Raw genomic sequence first — 19,742 nt, 5'->3', positions numbered from 1 at the left:
ATGAATGGTAAGAACTGAGGTGGAAACTTTCCAGCAGGTAAGTTTCTTCAAAGCATACTATTACAAACCATACATTATTACAAAATATTGTGGTAAAATGTTAACAGACTTTACAATGAAACTGTGTGAACACAGGATAAAACTGAAGGTGTTTTAAACATTGCTAAACTATGAGATAGCGACATCCTCTTTGCCCACGTCAGTTTTCACCATCAGCTATGGCTTTTAACAGTATTACATTTGATATAACTAGTTTTCAGGCGGGAGGCACTGTGCTCATTTGTATTTTCAGCCATTTGAAGGGGCAGCCTTTCTAGCAAAAACAGTTTACTTAGGCAGTATTGTCGGCAGAAGGGAATTTTGCCTTCAACCTGATGAGCTATGTAAGGGTTTTCACTCCATTATTTACCTTGTAAATTAGACTCCCGAGGGGAGAGGGGGTTTCAGATGTTTGAAATGCCGTATGCAAAAAGCCTGTACATTTGTCTCCCCTTTTTTGTTCCTCTCTTTTAATATTAAACAGCCTGCTAGGTCTCTGCCTTGCGACAGAAGAGCTACACTTGCTAGAAACAAAAGGGAGCGGCAGCAGGGTGTGTCAGCTGAAAAGGACAGGAGCTGATACAGAAAATCATTTACTGTCATGAGCACACATTAAGTGTTGCACTTCATAAAATGAAAGGGAAATGTCCTTATCAGAGAGAGATGCATGGATCTTCTTTCCACTTTCTGTGAAGCTCCTCTCCAAACAGCCAAAGACACAAAGTTCTTCATTTCCTTTTCTTCTCTTCAACTTTCATAGTAATGTTAAGCTTTTTCTACCACTTACTCCCCAACTGAAGTAGACTTTTGCAGGATTCGGTAGTTTGTTTAAGGAAAAAAATATGGACTAAATTAGCGATTAATTTAATGGATTCTTGCCTGGGGGTTTCAGTATTCAGTTATGACTCAATCCTCTCAAAATCATGAGATTGGCTTAGTCACTCAATTTTTTTCCAGATACAAACTCTGAACCCATTCCCACTCTTGTTATTTGGGACAGATGTGGGATGGCTTTGCCGTACCAGCACATGGCCCACCTCTCACCTGCCGAAGCAACCCTTGGCACACGGCCTTTTACAGACCTTCGCGGTGAACCCACCATTAATTCCTTGGGGAGGCTGCCCATTTGCCTTTTTTCAGCTGCATTTCTTCTGGACGGCACTACCTTACTCCGGTAGCACCGGGCCGGCCATGCTACCTTGCCCCGGTTACTCAGCTGGGCCAACGCCTGCAGCTCCCGCAGCATGGGACCAAGCTCCCGCCACTGACTCTGGAGACGGCAGGCTCTCCTCAGCCTCAGCCCGCCTCACGGCGGCCTCATGGCCGCCCCGCCTCACGGCAGCTCCCCCGCCCCAGACGATGCCTGGGGGCTGAAAGCGAAGTTTTTTGGCAGCCTCGCCCTCCTCCCCCCGCCTTGGGCTGCTCAGGTCCCCCCTCAGGGAGGCGGCCCCACGGAGGGGGGGACCTGAGCATCCGCCCCGCCCCGCAACGCCCGCCGCCAGGCCCCTTGCCTCAGTGCCGCCCCGCCACCTGCTCGGCCGCCACTGCGCCTGCGCCACCACCGCCCGCCGCCGCCCGGCCCGCACGCAGGCGCAGAGGCGCTCCGGCCCTGTCCCGCCCCTCCCCGGCGGCGCTGTGCGCAGGCGCAGTGCGTGCCGCCTGCCCGCCCGGCTGGTGCGTGCGAGAGAGAAGATGGCGGCAGCGGGGGCAGCAGCGTGAGGCGCTTGGGAGACGCCGAGCTCCCTACGGACGCGGGGCGCGATGGCCGTGAACAGCGCCCAGGTACTGGCCGCCCCCGTGCTGCTGGCCCGGGGTGTTGCGGGGGCCCCTGACGGGCTCCGAGGGGCGGCCGGGCCCCGCGGCGCGGCTCGCCGAGGGGGGGAGCGTGGTGGCCGGGACTAGGCCCAGGGTGATTCTGCAGCTTCATTGAATCTCCTCAGGGCGGTGGAAGGGCTTCACTGCCGGTCGGGACGGTGGCCTCCAGCACTCCTGGCGGCGGCACTGCCCCGCAGAGGGGCCCAGCGTGCAGGGGTTCGCCCCCTCGCCGGGCCGGTGTCACCGCGCCTTGGCCGGGGGGAAGGAGCGAGGGGAGGAGGAGGAGGAGGCGGCCTGCGGGAGTCCTTTGCGGGGCGAAGTCGGTGCTGTACCCCCGTCTGAGGCATTGCAAAGAGAGGATGGTTAGAAGAGACTCGATAGCTTGGGCTTTTTTTTTTTTTTTTTTTTTTTTTGGAGGGGGAGAGAGACAGAAGCGATTCTATAATGAGAAGGGAATAAGGAGATTTGTAAACTAATCCTTCCTCCCCCCGCCCAAACACTCCATAAACCTCAGTGCATTGGGGTGCAAAGGGCTGAGTGTTGCAAGATTACTATGTGTGGGGATGCGTGTGCAGTTTCCCTGTCTCCCACTAACTAAACCGGCCAGAAGATTTGTGCACGGAGTAAAAAAAAAAAAAAAAAAAAAAAAAATCCAAACTGCAATCGTGGTAGCTTTTCACTGGAACTTAAAGGCTCGATTCCTGGTCTAATCTAGTGTGTGCTTAGAGCAAAGGATTGAATGAGTTAACCTCACTATTTCTTGCCTGTAAGGTTTTTCTCTCAAAAAAGCTTTAAAGCAAAAATGTCAGGCCATGTGTGCGGTAGCACTGAGGTGTTTATTTGCAAGACTTCATGCAACTTTTTTTTTTAGCAAATAATAAAGTTTAGAAAACTTTGATCGTGTTAAAGATAATTTTGATAAAAAACTGTGGGTTTTGTGGTGGAAAGTATCTTTCTTAAAACTTTTTTACACAAGGTGATGCTTTATTCTGAATTCTGTGGGGGTTTTTTTCTGAGGGTGGTTAAGGTACACGTGTAAGAAAGTTGTGTATTAGTGGCACTGACAATGATTTTTCCATAAAGAAAAGTTTGTAATCGGTGAAAATTATCCTGACATGTCTTGTCCAGCTTGATTTATTTATGTTTGAGAGAAAGAGGGACATGGTTTTGTTAACATTGGGTGTTCTGAGGGTGGTTGCAGCTTCTGGAGTTTGTTTCAAATTTAAAATTGTTTTAAAATTTTGTATCCTTCAACTTTTCTTTCAGAGTCGAGGAAACTCACTTAGGTTCGGGCATTTTTTTACAACCCTAATGAATGATAGTTAGAATGCATGTATATCAAAGCATTCAGTGTCCAACTTGGAAGCTGTTTTACTCACTGCTTTCCCCTCCCCTCAGTACTAAACAGCAGTGTGTGTGGTTGGTTTTAAGAGTAGGGTTTACATTGCAGCTTTTTTCTTGATTTAGAAGAATTAGGGACATTTTTGTGTACTGAAGTTGGTGTACCTTAAAACAAACAAGTTCAGATGATGATTTAGTTTATGATAAAGCACTGCATCACTGTAATTAAAACTAGACTGTAAATTCATCTTTAGTAATAGCTTGTACATAGACAATTTTAAATCAACTCCCTGCATAGGGAAAGGTAGATATTTAGATCTTGTGAGGATTGCTGCTTAAATTTATATATATTTTGGAAGCAAATCTCTAAGATACCTTTCAGTTAATGCTTTGTTCGTGTCATTAAACACAGCCTATTTTTCTGTTTTGATATCCCCCCCCCCCCCCCCCCCAATGTAAACAGTTTATTTAAATGCTCTCTGGGATTTATGTGAATACACATTCTAGAGCAATACAGTGCTATAGTGAGGTAACAATGTTTTGGACTTTTTGACAGAGAACCTGAAAATAAGTTCAGGGATGCAGTTTTACATGCAGGTGTTTGCTTAATTAAAATTACAGAGTTTTGATAAAAGTTGTCTAGTCTGACTACAAGACTAAATAACATTATTTAGTCATTATGTTCGTGTCATAATGCAGTCCTAGGCAAAAGTGCTTAGTTTTTTCATGCATCTGTAATTTGAGTGTACCGTAACTGAAACATTTTTTTGTCACACAGGAAAAAAAGAGTCTTTAAGATAGTCATGCTCTTCTAATAGCCAAAATGCATAGTCAGATTTCTGCCAGTTAATGGATTCATGTAATAGTGGGCAGAAATACTTCATCAGTCAGTTTGCACACTCTAACAAATGAATCACGAAACATGACCATATCGTCTGTTTTCAAAGGGGGATTAATTTTGGGTGGCCGGCTAACTAGTCAGCAAGCGCATGAGTATATGGGAGCACAGTTTAGATATTGCTGGTCGTTTGTACCTCTGTATTCCATGTTATTATTTCATAATCATTTAATGAGATATTTAAGTGTTGCTGTCAGTTTTCTGGGCGTGTTCTGAGTATATTCAAAATCTGTAATATTTTTTATTAAGGTGAGCTAGAAGTAAACCTGTTGTATCACTACAGATTTTGTATGACACTACAGATGTTGAGCTGGTTTAGCACTGGATATAGTTGAAACCATTTGTCATCAGGGTCATCTAAAAAATCTTTAAAAAAAAGAAAAGACATTTTAAAAACTATTTCCCTGTTTGGAAAGAGTAATACTCTGTAGGAACTGTATAAACAGTTGTTCTAACCACTTTTCCTATGGTTTTTCATAGAAAGAATTAATATGAACGCATCACTTATAAATCTTGTGAAAACAAATTAAGCAGAAGAAAGGATACCATAGCAGAATGAATCATTTATGCTTGTTTTGTTCTTTCACTAGTACTGTGGTGTCAAATTAACTCAGTGCCATTTAAAATGTACAGTATTACCCTAAAACCCAGCTGAAGTGAAAACCAGTAGAGTTTGTGTTCAGAAAAAGCTGAACCAGCTCATAAGCTGCTCATCCTCACCCAAGCCTGTGTCTGGCCTGGCAACCAGAATAACTGGAACTCAGAACATGGCATGCAATCCGACTCCCTGAAATAATACTGCACTGCAAACTACCTCTTTTATGGCTGGCTTGGAGTGTTGCTCCCTGGCAGGGTATAGTTTGATGTTCCCTTAAGCCAGTGCTGTTTCTGGAGGAAGAAAAACCAAAAAACCAGCAGTCTGTAGATATTTGTTCTGTGCTGTCTGTGCAGTGTATTGCCTGATGTTTGTGGGTGACCTTGATTGGGAAATCGATCTGTCTCAAAAATAATCTTAAAAAAAATGGTTGTTATGCAGCTGGATAAATTTCTTGTGCTAGCTTGCTTGCATCTGTGCAGATGTGTCTAATGTTACAGTATCCTTACAGGCAGAAAGAAGCGTTTGGAGAGAGGGCAATGCAGATTCTGGCTGTCAGGTTCCTGAGAAACACTCAAAACTGAGGGGCACCCTGAACAGGAAATGAAAGGTGGCTCTGGGCAAGGGCTGCCAGTGGGTGGATTTGGAGAGAGGTATTTGAGTGCATCGTTTTGCTGTAGCTGCTGCTTCTCCCCTGTCCTGCTCAGTTGCTGTTCTGTGTCTTAAAGGGGTGAAGAAGGTGGATTTGTGTTGTGTCACCCCCCCCTCCCCCTTTTTTTTTTTTTAAGTCCCACTTTCATTGCTCAGAAGGGGCTGGATTGGTCCTTTTGCTAGAGCTTTTGTGTATGGAGCGAGTAGTAGTTCTAGGCTTCCGTAGTCTCGGGAATTCAGGCTGCAGGGAAGCTGTGAGTTTTAAGTAGCCAGAAGGTATCATTTGCCTTTCTAAAATGTGAATGGTGAATCCACGCAGAGTACAGTGGGTGAATGTGGGTTGGTTAACTTAAAAAAAGGAAGTCTGGGAAAACTGACATAGAACTTAGATTTGGAACTGTATGGCAGCATGCAAATAATAGAATGAAACTCGCAGTTTTTGTGAAACACTGCTATTTATTCTGTGCATTCTAGACTATAGCACTAATTCGGAGACTTTTTAGAATGGATCCAACCATTTACCTATTAATAAATTCAATTTTTGTAGGCAGTTGCTTAGACACACTGCTTTTTCCATTCATGTAGCTATTAAAATACTTGTAAAGTTAAGTGGGATTTTGTTTATAGGTAAACTAAGCAGTGTCATTTCTGTTTAGTGATACATGTGCGACATGCTGTGTCGTACAAAACAGCCAAATCTGTTGTAATAGAAGTTGCTGGCCGTGCGCCATTGGATTATAGTCATTTGTCGCTGTAATGCCATTTCAGCAGTGTAGATGTTCATTTCCAAAGAATTAAACATGCTGGAACTGCGGTTTTTCTTTTTGATGGAAGTGTTTTACGTGTGATCATTAAACATACAACTGGGGATTATGGAACAAAGGGTTATGCTTCGTGGTGAAAAAAAGTGTGGAAGTGTGTGTACGCACACGAAAACTCCATAATGGAATAGTCTGATATGATATTTTAAAATTGGGACTCTCTACCCTATTTTTATTTTATGAGATGGTATCATGTGCGTTTAAGACTGTGTTTTAAGTATTCCCAATAATGGTGCTGTGTGAATTATTTTTAAAACACTTTAAAGGATTTTGCTAGATTAGCACTCATGCTAATATATTCATTAACACTCTAATAGACTAAAACTTTGAAGTACATTAGTCTTGTTCATTTTGTATTTGACTCTCTAATACCTAATTTAATTGCAGGTGGTTTTGATACTTTAAATAAATGTGAGAACTTTTCCTCCTTGTTTAACAGCGTAAGATTTATTGATCTTTAGTGCATGCTACAATGTCTGTTTTTCTTTACCTGCAGTTAAGCAGGAGGTAGCTTAAATCACAGCATATTTAAATCATATACCTTATGAAAAAACGTGTTTATCATCAAATTAAGAAAGATTTTCTTGAGATCCTATGATAGTCACAAATGTCAGTGCCGTACAAACTGAAAGAAGTGTGCAAGAGTGATTTTGGGAATTCTGCTGCTTATAGTCTTGTATGTGAATTCCTACCATGTATGGAAGTTTTAAGAGAAGCATTGTATGTTATTTGCATTGGAATTATAGTAGGAAAGAAAAGGGATATGGATCAGCTTCCATTGAATGTAATGTTAACACAAACTGGAAAATCACTTAAGGGTTCTGTAACTTTTTTACTTTGTTAAAAAAGTAAACCCCTTGATTCGGGTTCAGCTTTGAGGTGGAAGAGAAAAATGCCCTCTCTGTAAGAAACTGTAAAGAAGAACGTATCTCTAAAGGTTGTGTGAAAAGAAGCATTTAAAAAAACATACAAGAAACCAGGCTTTTTTCAAAGAATTCTGTGTATGAAAGACTTTACTCTCTTTGTTTTGTTTGAACTAAACTGAACATCCTAGCAGAAATAGCAGTGCTGTATTCCCTCATTGCAGTGGGCTTGTTTTTTCATACAACATTTAGAGCCTGCTGTAGTGATTCACAGATTTCCTGCCTCATTTTTCCTCGTGAACGCTGCAGGCTAACAATGGACTTACTTCAAATACAGAAGTTGTATATCATTCATGCAAAGAACTGAAGGCTTTTGTCATGAAAATGTTTTGTCTTGTTGGAGTGGGATTCCTTTATAGGTAGTGTAGCAATATGTTACCAATAGTGATTCTTACAGCATCGTGGTAGTGTTCTCATTTTCATGAGAACTTGACAGCTTTGCTATATGCACATACCTATCTCAGCAGGAGCACGTGTATAATTTGCTTTTCAGCCTGTATTGCAAAAATATACATAGATGTTTTAACTTGGTTGAAGATCACTTGTTATTAGCATAGAAAACTCCTAAAATGGAGGCAGGGTTACCAGGTATTGGATGACAAGAGTGACTTTAGATGTGCTGACTTTCGTTGTGTGAACGTACCAAGACTTCAGATACTGTATGTGGTATCAAACTGCAGATATTCTCACTCTTGGTTGTCTGGTGAAGCAGAGTTTCTGTTGCACATGGCTCTTGTTTGAACAGGCTGAGTGTAAGTTTTAAAAAGGGAAGTGAATTCAAAGCTAACCTATTTTACAAAGTAAGAGTTAAAGAAATGACTCTGACGGGGAAAAGAAAGGAGATAGAGGCAAGATATTGATAATCCTTTTGATTCTTGCTGCAAGCATTAGGATGGACGAAGAGGGAAATGGAAAAAGTTCAGTTGCTTGGTTTAATGGTAGCAACAGGCAATTAGATTAATTGTATTCAAATAATGTTTTTGGACCATGTTACTTAGGAGAGGAATTGATTAAATAAATAATATGGGATGGTCTTGTCGTTTTAAATATGAGTAGGTATGATAAAAGGAGAGGGAAATACAGCAGAGAGAGAGAAAGAGTCATTGTCAGCACAAGTTACAGCTGGATTGCAAGAAAAATCAAGTTCTCTAGAGTTCCACTCTACTTCAGTCTATCCATTAAATCATATAGTCTCTAATAATAGCTAGCTGTTACCAAAGTAAGAAAGAAATAGTGCTGTAATATCCCTAAAGTGTGGAAAACCTCACTTTCTGTTCCTCTGCTGCCTTTGGGATACAAACCCAAGGCTGCCACTGTTTGAAAATGTCTGTGGAGCACTGTAGTTAGTTGATATAAAGTTGGAAAAAAGTCAAAGACAACTTATTTAGGTAATTCCCAATACTCATTTTCTTCTCAGCTAAAGGCTGTGACGATATGCTATTGCCCCTTAACAAGAAGTTTAAGCTTCAACGAATCACAGACAGTGAAAGCCCCCTAACAAAATTTAAGACAACAAGAAAAGGGTTTATGCTGTTGATGTGCTTTCGTAACAAGCAAGAATGAGATACATAAAATTATCATCCTGGCACTGCAAGTGACAGAAAATGTAAGTGCAGCAGAATCATAAAAGTGTCAAAGAACAGTAGTCAACTTCCAGAGCAGAAGAAATAAAGCTGTTGAGTTTGCTCATGTCAACAAGTTTACTTTCTCAATCTTTTGAACTTTACCTTTGTTCAAACACAATACTGAATTGTGGTGGTCACCCTTGCTGCAGAGTAAAACTGAACTACTGTAAATACCAGATGCTGGCATGCTGTGTTTTGGATGTTGCCAAATACTCAGTGTTTCCTTAATTGGGGAGGTTAAAGGCAATGGACATGTATTACACTTAGTACTAATGATTGTCATGTAAAGGCGGTGATGGTTTTGAGCTTTGGTGTAATTGTGTCCTTAAAATAGAGATTTTTTCCAAGTTCTCATGAGTGTTCACCCCTGGAACGATGCATTAGGGCAGTTATGTACATTTTTTTTTATTTTGCTTTGTGCTGCTGCTAGTAACAGTGGGTACCACCATCGGAAGTTGCAGTGAGCTAGAGGGATCCCTCATTCTTAGAAGCAGTGCTCGATTGTGAGCTGAGCTACATAGCATGTGTATGTACAATATTTTCATGGTGGCATGACTTTATAGTTAGTCTGAATTCTTCACACCTTTTTCTAGCCAAAAATCTTAGGGCTTAGCTAAGAGCAAAGGTACTTTATAGCTGTTTGGTTCATACCAAATTTTGTATAAGTGTTTGTGCTTCAAATTTATTTGTTTTGACAGCTTTAAAAAAAAAAAAGTGCTTGTAATTAGTGAACAACTGCATATTACATTATATTGTCTTTGAAGGTCAGCTCCAAGTGTGAGTGTCCAGCGCATACAGAGTGTTTACTGAGTAGCCAGAGGTTGCAATATTTGATAATGGCAGACATCACTAATTTGAAACTTAGTTCAGTTTGTATTTTCTGTCTTATTTGCAAAACAGCCATTTTGAACGATAGCATGAGTGTTTACCGAATGTTTTTATGATTTGCAAGAATTTTTTTTGTATTGGATTTGGGACCAAGGGAGGCAATGCACAGCCACATGAGAAGCACGTTCTTCCAAAAGCTAAGTTGATGTTTCAAAGTGGAAGGTATTATAAATTCACAATACAGAGGCTGAAATATGAGGGTGTGGTTTCATCATTGTTGCTCAACTTTGTCAGCATTGCAGGTTAGATGGCAATTTGCTAGTATTTACGTGGGGTCCCCTAAAATGCTCCCTCTCCTTTGCACTGTAGGTGGATGAGGGTGAGGATGGAAGGTGCTGTAGTTGCAGCCGTGCTGGTGGAGGTGAGGGTGTGAGCAGGGAAACTGCAGGCAGCGGCTGCTTCTGCCTCTGTCCTTGCGGTGAGTGAGCTGAAGAGCCAGTGCTGCGTTGTGTTTGTCTCCCCTGCCGTGTATCGATCTTTCCGTTTGTACAGGCTGGGTGTGCAGGCCAAGGAAGTGGTGACTCCAGCTCGTCCCTGGATGGAGGCGTACATGAGCTATCATCAGTTGTGTACTCAGATCTCAGAGCATTGTGGGCTTTATCAGTAGTAGTATGTCAGGGTATACTGTGGCTTAGTCCCTTTTTCTTATTCAGGAAGCAAGAGAATTTCAGTATCTGCAATATTGTAAATGTGTTGGGAAATATCTTGAGTGCTGTTTTGCATTCTGTTCATTCGTATGTGCAAAAGAAATCTGAATGCTAACAGAAGATTTTATACAAAGAAAGACATATAGTAGCACCACTATCAGTGTTATTCTTTTGAAATGAGCTACCTAAAAAATAAAACATAAGTTTTAAATCATCAGCGTTATTGTCATATAGTAAACTTACTGCCACATTCATACCCAGTGTTTAAAGCTGCCATTTAAAAATGTGGATGTTTAATATGCTTACTATCCGTGTTTTAGTTGCAACAGTCTATTAATCTGCTGTTTTAACAGCTATCTTAGCATCTACACAAAACTGTTGCAGATGCTTAAGCTCTAAAACTATCTTAGGAGGAGGTGGCATATGTGTGGTGTCCCAGTTTTCATTAACTTGCATACCAGTTCAAAATACGAAATTGCTGTCATGGGCAGTGCCAGATCCTCTCAGGTTTCCACCTGCCACTTACCACACCTCAGGCTGGTAGAGGAGATGGATGGCTGCTTATATGCTGAGAATCACAACAGTAGATGATGTCCTCACTTTCTGTCTGCCAGGGGACATACAGCATACGCATCTCATGTGGTGAAGTAGTGGAAGGGGCTTGAGTTCCTGCAGAGAGGAAATAGAGTAGGAACCTCTGTAGAATTACTCTCAAACTTCAGCAGTTACAGAGCTTAAAATATGGAAGACTTTATTATGTGGTGGTAGTTGAGTTTCATTTCCGTGATCCCCTTGAGTCATTGTGTTTTTTCAAGTTCTCTGGTTGGTTTTTAGCTGTGTCTCTGTGAGATTATAACCCATTTTTGGCAGCTCACAACTTGCAAAGGGGAAAGTCTCATTCTTTCTTGTTCCTGGCCAGTTGCATCTTTTGCTTTTCAGTGGTTCCTCACCTTCTCTTAACTCTCCTTCCCCCAGTGCGGGTAAAAAACATAAATAATCATCTGGATCATTTTCTCTCAATTTGAATATAATCATCTTGCTGATCAGTTCAGTCTGTGCTAGAAGTGGCACAGAAGAGGAGGTGGGCTTGTGAATCCAGCAAGACAAAAAGGAGAGTAAAAACTGTGTAGCCTTGGTGGATGGAGCAGGTGGTGCTTGTTTTTTTGTGGTCAGCCAGTGTTTTCTGGTTACCCCTGTACGTGCTCTGGGTAGCCTTAGCTTTTGCACTGTCTTTTTTTATTCTTGGTGGCTGGTTTTGATAGGACTTTGCACCACATGTAGATTAATGCTAAACTTTCTAGGTTAAATCTCACTCAGCTGTAGTTCTGACCATTCAGCAGTTCTGAAACTTAGGGTTGAGATGCTAAGAAGAGGCATATCAGTCCTGGGTGGGTGGGCTCAACTGCCTTCTGAAGGTGCTAATCTGTATTCCTTGTCAGGATGGAGTCCAGATAGCTAATTTTTACTTCACCTAATCTTAGCCATCTTAAATCCTGCCCTGAGTAATTGCTTGTGAAAAGCATTGTGTGGGTGACTTGTCTAGCCATGGTGCTGTTACGGAGAGATTTTAGTTTTCCACAATATTGAGCTGCAGTTACTCAGGGACTATCCGTTCATTCTTTTCCCACTTTTCTTTATTTTCCAGTGTATTTTTCAGCTTGCTTGAGAAACTGGAACAGCTGTCGTCTTACTAACCAGGGTGGCATCGTCCCCTGGCATGAGTCTGTATTGATCCTGTGAGGTATTAGTCCTCTGCAAAGATGTGAATAGTGGAAATAAGTGAAGATTATATTGTATATACACAAACTAGTGGGAATCAAATGAAGATAGAAGCAGTCTTAATTTTTGGGCTGCTTTGTTTTTGATTACATGATTTTAGAATTGTAATTTTTAGTGTAATTTCCTTATCTTAAATGATAGGGTGCTATTCTGAATCTCATATGCTGTATCTGCAAGCGGAGCACCTTTACATACGTGGAAAGGGCGTCTGCTATTCAAGCGCATGGAGCAATTCACAACAGAGGGAGCATCATTAAAGGAGCTGAGATACACACTGCTGTAACTGGAGACATCTGACAACAGTAGAAGGATTATACGATTCCAGAATTTTGGGTGATAATTCAGCTTTTGGAGAAGAGAGTGATCTGGCAGGCACAGACCAGTTCTTTCCATTTCTTTTTTTCCTGTGCTGTCTCTATGAATAACTTCAGATGCTGTGTCATCTCTTCAACTAACTCGTTCCCCGTGTTTGGCCTCATCAAGCCAATTGTAATCTCCTTGAACCACTTAAAAATGTGCTTGTATTCAAACTTGTTTAATTTCTTAAAACTCTGGGTCTTGTTGCACTTGTTCTTCCCAGAGCTCTACCTCTCTTTTTTTCCTTTGTGATAACCTCATCCAATTCTAGATATATTAGTTTTACTTTTTTAAGTTACGGATTTGGTGGATAGAAGCTGCCTATGAGGTAAATGCAGGTGTAGTAAGCACCAAAGAAAGCCTTTCCTGTGCCAGGGCACTGCCAGGCACCTCTGAAGCTTGCTAGCTGGAAGCCATTACAGGGAAAGCCTGTCTTTGTTCTGGTAGCCCTGAGCATCCTGCCTTGCCGGGGTAGGAATGTCCTGGCTCCTTGATGCTAGGAACTATGCAGATGGTAGAAAAGATAGTGCATGTGCTGTTCTTCCACCTGGAGGAATTGAGAGAAGCTTGTTGAAAACAATGCTTTAAAATCATGGTTGTTAAAATACCTGCTAAATAAAGATTTTGTAAACCTCAGAAGAATGCTGATTTATACAGCATGTCTGGAATTTGGGTGGACTGCTGTGAGTTTATCAAAGACAATTTGCTATTTCATGTGGCCAAAGCAGTGTTCTCCAGATGCAAATCTGGTTTTACTACTGTGTTCTTAGAAGTTTGTTCTGCTGTAGGAATCTGGCACAAAAGGTCGCAGCCCTAATGGTTTTAGTCTGACACAGAGAAAAGTGGCTAACACCAAGGTTTTTCTGCTGGGAAGTATTAGATAAAATTAGTAAGAGATTGTTTTGCCTGCCCCACCTATAATAAAATAGTAGTTAAACTGGCTGTGTTCTTGAGTAACTTCATGTTCCAACTTCTCTCTCCTCATTGTTTATCATTCTATAGTAAATCAGAATAATTCAGGTCTTAATTATTTTTTTCTTCATTATAGGAAGAGTTTACAATTTGTACATTAGACTCAGTAACTAGTTCAGTGCAAGTAGAGCTTGCAGAGCTTGAAGTAAATGTGTTTGCTCAGTTATGAGCAACCAGCTTGAAGCTGGTGTGTTCAAACTCTTTGAGGATGTGAAGATAGAGGCTTAGCTATAGGTGTTTCACCAACCACTGTTCTTTAATTCAGAACTGAGGAAGGACCTATCTACCCATTTTGGAAGTATTTATTTTTCTTTTGATATTTGCAAGGACTGCCTGCTTGGAGAATTTAATAGGAAAGTATTTTTGTTTGGCTTTTGATTTAATTAACATCACAAGAAGATAGGTTGGAAAATGTTACTTCTCTGGATCACTGGCAGATGTTCTGTAGGCTTGTAGTGGTGGAGCTGCTGGTGTAAAGGCTGCAGAAATTCCATCTTTTGGTCTCCGAAGAGGAGGAAGGGGGAAAGATTTGATGCAGTCAGCTCTTACAATTCCATTATCTTCCCTCTTGCTTGCTGTCTGGAAAGCACTTTCCAGGTATTCCTGCTTGTTGTGGTTTAACCCCAGCCAGCAACTGGGCACCACGCAGCTGCTCGCTCATTTCCCTGTGGTGGGATGGGGGCGAGAATTGGAAAGGTAAAAGTGAGAAAACTCGTGGGTTGAGGTAAAGACAGTTTAATAGGTAAGGCAAAAGCTGCACATGCAAGCAAAGCAAAGCAAGGAATTCATTCCCCACTTCCCATAGGCAGGCAGGGGTTCAGCCATCTCCAGGAAAGCAGGGGTTGATCACGTGAAACAGTGACTTGGGAAGACAAATGCCATCACACTGAATGTCCCCCTCTTCCTTCTTCTTCCCCTAGCTTTATATGCTGAGCATGACATCATATGGTATGGAATATCCCTTTGGTCACAGTTGAGGTCAGCTGTCCCAGCTGGGTTCCTTCCCAACTCTTTGTGCACCCCCAGCCTACTCGCTGGTGGGGTGATAGGAGGAGCAGAAAAGGCCTTGACTCTGTAAGCACTGCTCAGCAGGAACTAAAACATCCCTGTGTTATCAACACTGTTTTCAGCACAAATCCAAAACATAGCCCTAGAGTAGCTACAATGAAGAAAATTAATTCTATCCCAGCACACCGCTGTAGTCCCAAAATGACAGCTCTTCACTGCAGCTCTGGTTTGTATAACACATGAGCGTATGTTCTTAACTTGGGTCCAAGGAAGATACCATCTTCTGTTTGAAAAAGAGTAAAACAAGAATATCTGATGCTCTCTCACAGGATGCAAATTAAAAGGTATATAGAATGTAGATATAATCCTCCTGTCACTGGGCCAATGCTTTATGATCACATATAAGTGATACACCTGCATTACCCTCTTTATAATATTACTATTTACAAAATAAAAAATTAAAATTGTGTCTAGTTTTGGGAGTGCTGCTTTTTTTTTTTTTCCCCCCTGTTGTGTGGAACAGAAGAAAAATACCAATTCGGGAAAGCTTTAAATGTGAAACAGCAGAGGTCTTTTGCTGGGGCAGTCCTGATTTGGAGACCAGAAGATAAGAGACTTTCCATGGTGGTTGGGGAGCATTCGTTCATAAATGCAGTGGTGTCTGTGTAAGACGATGGTTTGTTTTTTATTCTTCCACTCCCTTCCCTGCACCCTCCCCCCCCCCCAACTGCAATCAGCACTTTTTTAGAGGCTTCCTTGGGCTAGTTGCACTTTGTTGCAGCTGCTGTTTGTTTGAAATGGAGGAATGCCAACAAGCACCTCATTTTTGGTAACTGAATGAAGAGAATACATAAACAGAATTTGTTTGGGTGTAAGAAATTGGCTCATGTTTTGGCAGGTTTTTGTATGGTTATTGTTCGATGTGTTGCTCTTACTTCAAATACATTATGTAATTGATGAAAACTAACAATAATGAAAGAGCACAACCTTTTCTGCTTTTGTGAATGCTTGAATTACAATGTTCAGGATAAACTGTCATGATCCATGTTGTGGCCCCGTGATAGTGTCAGGTTCATTAAACTTGTCCTTCCCGTAATGCTATGGCTGCAACTGAAATTTCACCAACTTGTGCTTTCATACCCGCTAGTGATCTGGTTTTCCCTCTGATCAGAAAAATTTTGAAAATAATCATTCTTTTTTTTTCCATAATGGAATAAATTCCCCTCAGATTAATTCATGTAAAATGTGTGGAAAATGCTTCACTTCAGCTGTAAGAATTCTGTAATAACATCCAAGAAACCCTGAATTGAAGGAAATAAAAAAAAAGAAGGTACAGTCATGCACTATATTTTTGAGCCTTTGATTGCTTACATGGTAGGCAGGCAGAGTTGGACTGACTCATGGGCTTAGTTGACCTACATTTACCTAGCTCTGATCTTTCTTCAGGCACTATGTAGGTTTGTTAATGTTCTAGTTTTAAGCTGCAGGCTAGTGATAAAGAACTGTAAGCTGTACTAAGAGTTAGCTCGTGATTCCTTACGTCTTCAACTGTTAAAAGCTTTAATATGCAACTGTTCTCCCTTAAAATACAACTTCATTTCCATACATCTTTATTTATGAAAATAGACTTTATTTTTCTATAAAGAGGATGTATCAACATAGGGGTTTTTCAGAAACTGGTTTGCCTAAAATAGTACTATTTAGGCTGTGATACAGCTGTAAATACATGGCCAGTGGTCTTTGTAGCTCCTGGTTATGGGTGGTTGTTTGCAAATTCAGAATCTAAAAGAACCCGAATGACCAAAACCTGGTTTTCAGTCTCACAATTTTGTCTGTGTTTTTATAAGCATTTTAGCAGTAAGTTTCTTGAGATTTGAGACTTCAGAAAATCTTGTGGCATCAAATTAGATAATCATCCATGTACTAAGACGTGGTGGATTTCGGTCTCAAAAGGAAGGAGGACCTGAGGAAAGATTGTCTACACTTTTCCAGAAAAAAGAATTGTCAAACTTTGACAAAGTGAGAGAGGAGTAAAGGGTAAGGGAGAAATACCTTTATTTGCTGCTGGGATGACTAATGGCAGAGCATTTTCTCTGCTAATAAAACCCAAATGCAGTCATACGAATGTGCCCTTTTTTCCTTGCCAGAAAACAGACTTCTGTCTGAATGGTTCGTTTTCTCCCCCTGCTCCAGGCTATCCTGATAGCTTTAAGAATAGGTACGCTTTGTAGAAGTAGATTGGTGAGCAAGATTGTATAGCTTATGGTGTATATATAAACTATTTCATCATTTCAATTTATATATGAACTAGTTTTGACTTGTTAGGCCTTCTGCTTAGATACAGTTGAATTATTTTTTGCTATCATTAAGTAAAAGCTGTATTTTTAACTCATTTATGGAAAAGCAGTTGAAGTGGGAGTATTTGCAGCTTAAACTAATTTGACTGGAAGATCTGAACTTGTTGGTTATTAGATGAAAGCCACATTAATGCTTCTTGAAAGCAGAGGTTGACACTTCATTTTCCTAGCTTTCTTGCAGCACAGGTGATGCCAAGATGATGATGCATCAGCAGTGCTATTTCTACCCATTTTTCTAGGACAAGCAGCTGTGTAACACGTACTCCTCCTCCTTGTATTCCTCCAGGAGAGTGTTCGTGTTGCTAGACTGGAATACCAGTGAAGATTTCATTCCAGGCAGCGGGGTAACATTAGCATTCATTTTTTAAGTGGTTAAGGAGAGCACAGCAAAAACCAGTTGACATGAGGAGAGCTTGTTGATCAGGTATTTTAATCCTTTGGAGAACCTTTTTTCCCCCCCCTTCTTGGAATTAGTTCTGTTGCTGCCGCTTTTGTCTGTGTAGCTAAGATGCCACTTGGTCAGTTATGGTAATCAGAGTTATTGTACAAATGTAAAAGTACTCTTACTTTCATTCCTGTGTGGTAGAAAACAAATTTGTAGATTTATTTGGTTAATTGGTTTTATGTAATTTGTGTTACATGTTATAATCTAGATGCAGTTAGTATGTTGAAGATGTGAAGGTGATATCATTGATGAAATGTTTTGTTCAAAGTGATGTAAAATCTGCTGGAGTGCAGATGTATGTTATACTGGTGTAGTGGTGTTACAGAGTTTAACTTAGAAGCTGATTCCAGTTTTGCTGTGACTGGAAACACCAGGAACTGACAGTCAGGAGGGTTTGGGGTGTTGCTCTGAGAGAGGTATTTAACATGAATATTTTTTTTTTAAAGAGAACTAATGTTGGGATGCAGACACTTGACACGGGGAAATCTGAGCCCTTACAGCATGTCAGACTGAACATTAAAATTGGTGACACCAGCACGCTAGTGGCTTTTGGAGACGCAGGCTGAAAGTCCTTTCCACTCTACCAGCTTCAATAGTCTCATTCATTCAATATTCTTAACTTGTATTATAGAAAAAATACATTGCAAATGTGATATATATACTTTTAAAAAAATTCTCCTCTGCAGAGTATTTGTATAATATTCTAGTCTCACAATTTTAAGTTCTTCAAGAAGGCAGCAAAGATGCAGGTCTTCTGATACCCTCTCTTTAGTCACACAGGAAGGAATTCAGAACTACAGTTGTATCTAGTTCTTTCAAACATTTTCAAGAATCTAGTTATACTTTTTTTTTTTTTCCAGAGCTGTATGAGAATGTTTTGAATTCAGTCCCCAGACTTTAATTGACTAATCTTGATATGTGGAAATAAGGTAAATAAATCTGAAGTACTTGTAACATAAGAAAGTTTAATTAAAAACTGCAGTACCCGTGCCACCAGGAGCTTCACGTGAAAAGAAATACCATTTTAGAATTTGCAGAAAGTATATTTAATTTTTTTTTTTTTTTAAATTATGTGCTAGTTGTTGTTAGTGTCAGTATCTTTGAAAGGAGAGATTTTGTGTATGTTGTGTAGCATCCCACCTAACTCTATCTCATATTTAAGGTTTATTAAAGCATTGTTTAGTTTTATTTTCATACTTGGTCTCATAGATATGAGCATCTGCAAGAAGGCATTCACGTTTGAAAACTCCCAGAAGTTTAAAATTCGTGTATCTTGAAACTAGCAATTAACATAGCGGTGGAAATACCAGCCCTTGTGAATAATTTTATTTTTAAAGCAATTGGTTTAATACTAGATGGAAAAACCCATCAATTTCTGATTATGCAGTGTAAGAAAGGCATTTTATTATGTTGGTATATGTTTACTCACATTAAAATCATATTAATTTTGATGCGTTTAACATATTGTACATCTCTAGTAAATGGTCAAATTGGGTTGCAGTCGTGAATTGCAAAATGGAATAGATCCATCAGTACGTTTTGGGTTTACTATTTTGTTTTTCCATTCCAAAGGAGAGGTGCGGAAACACTGATGAGAATGTGAAAAGGTAGTAGAGATGGGTTTTGTGTCATTCATATCCATCTCCATTCCCCCCAAGAATTCCACAAAGCCTCATCTTCTCCACAGCCCCATGCCCTGCTTCCCCCCCCCCGAAAAGACCATTATTTTCTATTTGTTTTTCTTATATAGCTGCAAGTTGAAGATTGTTGAAATTTATATGATACTGTTTTGACATTGCTCTTAATCTGTGGCAGAAATCGAGTTCACCAGACTGAGGTATCAGAAGCGATCTTCGAATATGCTTAGTGCAAGATTAATGGTTACTCTGCGGAGTTAAATAATCTGGAGAGTAGCGGGAGAGATGCTGTGTAAATACATGCTCCCAAAAAAGTAAGAGAGGATTCCTCCCCAGGAGCCAGAACAGAAAGCTTCTATGTAGGTTGCAGACATACTTTGAGAAGGAGAGGGAGGTCAGGTTTGACTCTGAATTAAGCCTCTTAAGGATTATGTATCTTTAAAAGTAAGTCTAGGGGTAACATTACAATCAGAAATTTTCAAAACTTCCCCCTAGTGTTCTCTTAGAGGTTTTTTCCAAATCCAGTGTTGGTGTAAGACTGGGCTCTCTCTTCTAAGCATCATTCCTGCTCTTCCTTGTGACTTTCCACTTATGCCATTGACTATTACTTAGCATGCTTTTCAAGCAGATGCTTTTTTGTCTGAGGATATAGATCAAAATTAATATTTGAAATATGTAATTTAATGCTAAACAGTATTTTTGCTTGGAGAAAGCTTGATTATTTTTTTTGCCTTAAAATGAAATTTGTGTAGAGCTCTAAGTTTCAACTTTTCCCTGTCAATATTTCTAATATTTTGGGTTTGTATGTTACCATACATGCTTAAGTTTATGTATTATTGATGGTCATAGGCATGGATTTTGCAAACTGGGCTGGGGTAAAACCATGACACTGGGCCAATTCAGCTGTCTGCTCATATGCATTGTCATAGCAATTGTGCTCGTCC

General features: G+C 40.4%; 1 protein-coding gene across 3 annotated transcripts in view; it reads left to right on the top strand.

The window, feature by feature from the left end:
* The first annotated feature begins 1,667 nt into the window (after window positions 1-1,667).
* The window catches only part of USP10 (ubiquitin specific peptidase 10), a 55,026-nt gene continuing 36,951 nt past the window's right edge, over window positions 1,668-19,742 (top strand). For 2 of the 3 annotated variants that reach the window (XM_075766014.1, XM_075766012.1), the window contains exon 1: window positions 1,668-1,821. In XM_075766014.1, coding sequence (XP_075622129.1) covers window positions 1,801-1,821 — 21 coding nt within the window. In that variant the 5' untranslated portion in view covers window positions 1,668-1,800. The remainder of the gene's footprint in view (window positions 1,822-19,742) is intronic. The other variant, XM_075766013.1, reaches the window with a different exon arrangement.

Source organism: Balearica regulorum, chromosome 13, assembly GCF_011004875.1.
Source record: "Balearica regulorum gibbericeps isolate bBalReg1 chromosome 13, bBalReg1.pri, whole genome shotgun sequence".
NCBI classification, from domain to species: domain Eukaryota; kingdom Metazoa; phylum Chordata; class Aves; order Gruiformes; family Gruidae; genus Balearica; species Balearica regulorum.
The sequence above is the reverse complement of the archived record's forward strand: the minus strand, read 5'-3'. Positions and strand labels throughout refer to the sequence as shown.